General features: G+C 41.5%; 1 protein-coding gene across 1 annotated transcript; it reads right to left on the bottom strand.

Annotated features, from left to right (window-relative positions):
* Window positions 1–649: 649 nt before the first annotated feature.
* On the bottom strand, window positions 650–4,553 carry LOC306774428 (protein phosphatase 1 regulatory subunit 29-like; the record flags this gene model as incomplete). The annotated part of the gene is made up of 4 exons (XM_079264455.1): window positions 650–2,216; window positions 2,603–3,597; window positions 3,791–3,940; window positions 4,350–4,553. The coding sequence occupies 4 exons, from the start codon at window positions 4,551–4,553 to the stop codon at window positions 650–652; spliced, it is 2,916 nt and encodes a 971-aa protein (XP_079120581.1).
* Window positions 4,554–7,002: the final 2,449 nt, after the last annotated feature.

Raw genomic sequence — 7,002 nt, 5'->3', positions numbered from 1 at the left:
GATAAGTATCATTTAATGTCTCCCCCATAGAGGAGGATTCAGGCTATTCTAATACAAATTCACCTATTTTTTCAATCCCGCTCACTCATTATCACTCTAAATGGTGCCTCTATAGAAGAGCAGGTGCAAGCACTGCACTGGAATGATTGTTTTGTGAATGGTGGTTTGATGGTATTAGAGAAAAATGGACAGGGCTTAAGTTATGAATGGCACTGTTTCTAGAGAGATAGCTGAGCTACAATGAATCAGTAATGAGGTAGAATACATTTTCTTGTCACCACCTTAACTTTGCTCATTAATTGGGAGTCAACTAGTCTGTGAAGGGTGCAAGGACCAAAGTGCCCAGTATGAGTCAGTCGGGAGAACAGCTTGATTTCTAGTAATTATCACTCAGTATTGTGTTGAAAAAAAAAAGCCAACCTCGAGAACAACCACTATAAATGTCAATGAGTTGTCACAGAATCACTTAAAAAAAATCAGAGAGAACGCCTCTTTATCTCCTGATCCAGATGATCTAAATGGCCTAATTCAGCAGACACTTCTGAGGAAATATCATTATCTGTCTTGCTACATTTACATCTATTCATTTAACTAGTCTGCTGTTGGTGTTCACAATCTCACATAGGGCACTGAAGTTTGATTTTCCAGATCACAGCTTCTGCTGGGCAGAAACACCCTTCCAGTAGTCCAAGATATCGTGGAGGTCCTCGTCTTTTGCGAACTGCACCTTTTTACGCAGGGCATGGCCTGCTGCTATATAAGATGCTTCCTCTCTGGGGTTTTTCTTGTATGGTCGGAATCGCTCCCAGATGCGCAGTGTGCTCTCAGATGAGTACTCGGGACTAGAGGAGTATCCAGAGTTGTAGTTGTGGTGACGAGACGGAGACAGCTGAGAGTAGGCGGCTGTGGCATCCCTTTTTGAACGACCCAGTGGCTTGAGGAATGAAGCCTTTTGGGCTGGTGAGGGTGAGTCATTGCCACCCTCATAGTAGAGGGCAGGAAAGGAGTGCCGGTGCTCTGAGCTGTGGTAGTCTGGCTGAACCTCCAGATGATGTTGCTGCTGTCCTGGGCTAATGACTCCACACCCACCCCCATTTCCATTCTTAAACTCCATTCCTCCTCCATTCAAACTTACTCCAGCTCCATTTAGGTTTCCTTTGCCATTCCCATTGCAGCCCCCTGCTCCTCCACCTCCTCCACTTCCACCCCCTCCACCACAACCAGCTGGGCTACTCTTGTCACCTGGGTACTTGGGTGGATCATTGCGCTGCTCAGGCATATCAACATTGAAAACTCTTGTGCTCCTGACAGATCCCGCAACACACCTGTTTTTGACTGCAGCGGTGTCAGCACTCAGCTGCCTCTGAAGGGGCCTCACTGCATTAGCTGGTGGTGGGTCACGGTAAGGAGGGGAGAGAAACCCACCACCACTGATGCCAGGCCGTTCAGACAGGGGCATGACCAGGGGCACTGGGGCCATAGAAGGTGGATGAGGCTGATGTAGCTGTGGGTGGGGCTGAGGATGAGACTGAGGTTGTGGCTGAGAGTGAGGCTGAGGGTGAGGATGGGACTTTGGATGCACCTTAGGAGAAGAGGCCATGATCTGATCTCCAAGGTGGCCTGGAGAGAGGGGCAGAAGGTTGCGGGGCAGAGATGGAATGCAAGTTGGCTGGGAGGAGGACACAGTGTTACCGTTGTCAACTGTGGTCACAGCATTAGATGAGGCATCCAACTTAAGGGCATCGATACAGTTGTTTATGATCTGATTGACCTTGTCCACCTCCTTGGCGATGGTCGAGATCTCTGATCCTGAGCCACGACCATCATCATCCGAGTTCTCCCCAATCTCTGTCCCATTTTCAGCTCCACCTCGCATATCAACAGCTACTTCCCCTCCTGCCCCCGGTCCCCCAGCAGCCACAACTCCCTCTCTGACTTCCCCTGCCACTCCTGTTGTCCTAACATCCATGTAATTGCCTTTGCTGCCAATTGTCTCTGAAAAGGCAGTAGCCATTTTTTCTACCTGTGGCAATGTGGAGAGGCGGGAAGAACTGGTGTTGGCTGATCCATGGAGCATTCCTGTGCTGGAAGAGGCAGATGGTGGCAGCTTGCCCCCAGCTCCTCCTGAATGGTGGTGTTGGTGGTGAGCCTGTTCCTGAAGACGCTGTATGGCTCCTGGGTCATTGACCACTGCAGCAGCTGCCTCTGGACCATACCTAAAGAAACACAGGTTTACTTTTTAACAAACGATCATTAAGTAAACAATATTTATAGTGTTTTTGTGGGGAAAGGGGATAAACTTCATAGGAAATATTTTTAAAAAAATACTGCCCCAAACCATCAAAAAGATAATGGTTGGGAAAATTGCTTAGTATACTGTTGGTAGTTAAATTAAACAAGGCTTATCAGAAATTTACACCAAACAAAGTAATGCAGAAATACAATCAATGAACTAATTCATCATGGTTAGCTTTAAAGATAAAATATCTTTGCTTTTATAACTATTTTGTTGAAGCTGTTGAAGCAAACATGACACAATGATTTCAATAAACACATTATGACTTTCACTTGCAATATACAAACATTTCAAATCATCTCGCACCTTATTTCCAGAATTGTTTTCTTCACACTTATAGCTTTTTGTTTTTCTTCCTGGATGCGTCTTCGCCTGAGACAGTAATAAACAAATCCAAGTACAATAACCATGCCAAACAGACATCCCAGAATTGTCATAATGTAGTGCGTAGTTGTCGAAGGATTGGTTCGATGGTCCTCTGGCCCGGTACCCCGTGTAGTGAAAGACAGACAAGTATGGTTGTAACGCTGAGATTTACTAGTAGAAGCCACACAGTAGGTGTAGTTGGTGTGTGGTTTCAGCTTGTCCAAAGTAATCTCTTCCTTATTCTTTGTAAGTGACGTAACATCTTCAGCATAAGTGTGGTTGTACTGGGTGAGGATATACATCTTACTAAATGGGCGCGGAATGTTTACTATTAAAGAGGCAGTGCTGAGGGAGACTGCTTTAAGTTTCACAGAAATTTGATGGTTGTAACTCGGGTCCGCAGTGGATGTCACAGTTGGCTGTTGATACAGACTTTGGTCTGGGTTGTCCAAACCCATACCTGAACCATCTGGGTCTGGCATCTGGGAAGTCATTCCTGGTATAATCACACCATCCCGACAGACAGATAAAAGAATGTAACGAGCATTTCTTCCATGACCAGGCACTGGACTCAGGAGGGGGTAACCATTCATTTCTGGAGGAGTTTCACACTGGAGACGATCATAGGTGTGGGTAACATTGTTAAACTCCTCCAGCCAAGTGAGAAAGCTGTAGAGCTCACAACCACAGTGGAATGGGTTTCCTGCTAGTTCACACACCATCAGCCTGCTGAGAACAGTAAAGGTAGATGGATCAAGACGAGCCAACTTATTGGAAGATAAGTCCAGACTGCTGAGGTTGGGGCACTCCCAGAAGGCATTGGTGGCAATGACTTCAATGAGGTTATGTTGCAAAAAGAGGCACTGCATTCGGCCCAGACCTCTCAACATGCCTTCAGTAAGGTTGGTCAATTTGTTGTAGCCCAGCTGGAGAACCTGACATGAAAAGAACAATATAAGATAATTATATATAATATAAGATAATAATAATAATATAAGATAAATGAATCTTCATCAGAAAATGTCACTTTGAATGCTATCTTCCATTGTTTTTTCCTCACTGATAACCTCAAATGTAACTTTAAGTAAACATATACATCAAGACAAAGTTTTGTTGATGACTGCAGACCTGTAGGTTGGCCTGTCCAGCAAAGGCTCCATCCTCAATGTAGTTGATCTCATTCTTGGTAAGATTGAGGTCAGTTAGGTTTGTGAAGCGGTACATGGAGGTAAATAGCACTGCTTTCAGTTTGTTCTCATTTAGCCTCAGGTCATGAACCTGTAAGAGTGAAGAAGAAAACTTTCAGGTTATAAATTGCAGCCACAGATGAACACTTAAACTTTTAGCCAAAAGCAAAATGAACAATTTGGTCCTGACAGAAATGTTGAACTTTGTTGCCTAACAATGAGTTTTACTAACTAGATGTCACATCAAATTTTGCATGGCCTGTTGATCCGAAGCCTATTGGTAAACATCAGTATAAGTATTATTAAATTAGGCTTTATGCTGTAATAATTCGTACAGAAAAATGTGCTAATTTTGTATAGACTTGGATGTGTGCAATAGCAACATGAAGTTACAGTGCTTTTGAAGTAACTCTATAATAGCTCAGGATGCAAGACGGCATATGGTTAAAAGATGTGCCTGTGGGACTATGAAAGGTACTGATAGGTAGATTCATACTGACCGTGCTGTTGATGTGCTGGGGAATGGTCTCATATGGAGGCTGGTTCTGACTGCAGATAGCCAGCCAAACGTAACCTTTATCCCCCTCTATCAGCCAGCAGTCCCCTTTCACTGTACCAGGCAGGTGGAGGAGCAACAGTGCAGGAAGCAGGAGAGAAAGAAGCAGGGAGGGAGACAGGGTAGACAAACAGGGTCTGCTGGCCATGGTGTGGATTAGGAGTGTTTGATGTCAACTCAGTGGAAAGGAGTAAAAAAAAAAAAAAAAAAATCAGATGAGCAGAAGAAGGTAGAGAGCAGCAGTTCAAATTTAGGACTGGAAGGACTTCGGGTTAGAGGCAAACAGAATCCGGGTGGAGAGAAAGGAGAATAGAAAGGCTTCTTCTTAATGATCAGAGCTTAGCTTAGAGCACGACTACCAGTCCTGTGCCCATTTTAGGTGTTCCACGTTGGAGGGTTTTGAAGACTGTCACCTGAGCTGCAACTCATGGCCCCGTGCCTCAATTAGACGTCTGAGGAAATGTTTCTTCTCAAAGAAAGGTTGTATATCTACAATAAACAGAGACAGAGAGTAAAGAGATTATATTAATGACCCCTTCAAGTAAGTAAGCACAACTTTGGTATATACATCTTTTATATCTGAGATGTGATTTAAATCAAATGAGTGTTAGTTTGCTTTTAAAAAGAAGGGGACACCTATTAATCGGATGCTTATCCTACATAATTTCCTTTAGGTAATTCACCACAGTAATAAGTCCATTAACTGCTAGGATTATTTCATTAAACATAAAAAAACCCAGGAGAAATGCACTTTTGCTTTTCAATGTAACTTTTTTATCCAGTGTTGTTCATTAATGTTAAAAGAAATAGTAGCTTTTCAGTGCAGACAATGTGATGCTCCAATGAAAATGAAAGACTAACAATCGATCTACATAGCTTTTGGTGTTTTTGTCTGAATTTACAGTTTGTCAGCTCACACCACAAGTCTGTTTTTCAGGTTTGAGGTACAGTTGCTTTTTTAATGAAACAACAACACTCTAGTTGTAGTCATATAGAAATAAAAAGAAGGAGATGGGCGAAATGGGAAACAGAAAGAGGCTGCTGTAATTTGTATGTTTAACATGATACTCGCTGACATTAAGCTATTTACCTTTCTCAGGGGATTACCCAATGGATTAGACTTCTAATCCAGCGTAAAATGTTATGTATCTCATCACCACAGCACTCACTCTTTTAATTTGTTTCCAAAGTTTTCATTCCCTCCCAGGGAAAACCTGTGTTGCAATGCACGCATAAGAGCAACAACTGAGAAGAGACCCTTCTCATGTTTCCAATACATTTCCCTTTTAATTTGTTTTGCTGTCTAAAACCGATGAAGACAACATGAAGCACTGTTTTAAGGAATGAAGCACTGAATTGTTAAAGTTATTATTACTAACTGGCTGGTCTGCTTGCCCATCCTCTCATCATCTCCCCATTTCTGCCACAAACCCTAAGAGACCCTAAGAGTCTCTGAGACCCTAAGCCATCTTTTCAAATTGCTCCATGAAACTGATAGTGACAATTAATCCACCACAGGAACTGCTTTTATTGTTTATTGTTTGCATCCATATAATAGCAGATTAGAAAAACAACAACAAATAAAAAAGTGACAATTCCATGACTGTTAGAAGCACAGATGACCAGATTTAATTTTTTTAAATAAAAAAAACTAATACAATCAAATAAAACCAGCTATTTCTATATTTTTGTTTAAAAACTGTCAGTTCAACACAGGTTGGTAATTAACAAGAATGTTTGTATCTAATCCACTCTTTTTTTAAAAGGGGTCTCACCACCGCCATTTTAATTATGGCGGGAAAAACACACATTTGAAGAGAGTAGTTTACTATGTTTAAAAGCTCAGGCTCTAAGAAAGAATAAAATCTTTTTAAAAGTGATGTGGCAATGGGATCTAAAAAGCAGGTTGTTTGGTTTAGTTGGAAGAAAACTCAGCCAGGACAATTCTCCAGTGTTTCCTCTGATAAAAACAATCCTTCAGATTTGTTAAAATCATCAACTTAAAGAATAGATCTAATGGGGCTGATCTTACTTTTGAAGTGGTCTGCAACGTCTTCTGAAGTGGGCAAGTAGCATCTGATGGCTACATGAAAGGACATGTTAAGATCTATGTTTATAAAAAATATCAATGTTTTAAAAAGGAAAGTTTGGATTACTTTTGTTTGAGAAGTAGTGTTCTTGCCTGTGATAATGTCAATTTTGAGATTTTACCTTAAAGTTATAATGGACTCTTGGTTTTGTTTTTCTCCATTTCCTCTGCTCTTCTGCAGCTTCTTTAATTTCCTCACTTCTCATGGTGCTTTTTGTTTTAATTGGAGTAGTTGAGTCAATCGCTGATTTTAGTTTGTTGTTAGTTTGGCAAAAACAAAGTCACATGATGCAACAAATCAATAATTTGGTTTGAAATATTAATAAAACCTTCAGCTACTTTAAAAGGAATATATTATTTCTCAACAGTTCTCACCAAGCTCTGCGGTTGGATGAGGCTGGTTATTTAAAAAAAAAAAAAAAAAAAGGCTATAAGGTAAAACCAAGTCCAGGGTGTGTCCTAGGGTGTTCGATGAGGTGAGCAAATAAAAGCAATAAAACTCTTCAGT

Source organism: Telmatherina bonti (genome assembly GCF_933228915.1).
Source record: "Telmatherina bonti genome assembly, chromosome: 3".
NCBI classification, from domain to species: Eukaryota; Metazoa; Chordata; class Actinopteri; order Atheriniformes; family Telmatherinidae; genus Telmatherina; species Telmatherina bonti.
Note: the sequence above shows the minus strand (reverse complement) of the source record. Positions and strands in the feature narration are given on the sequence as shown.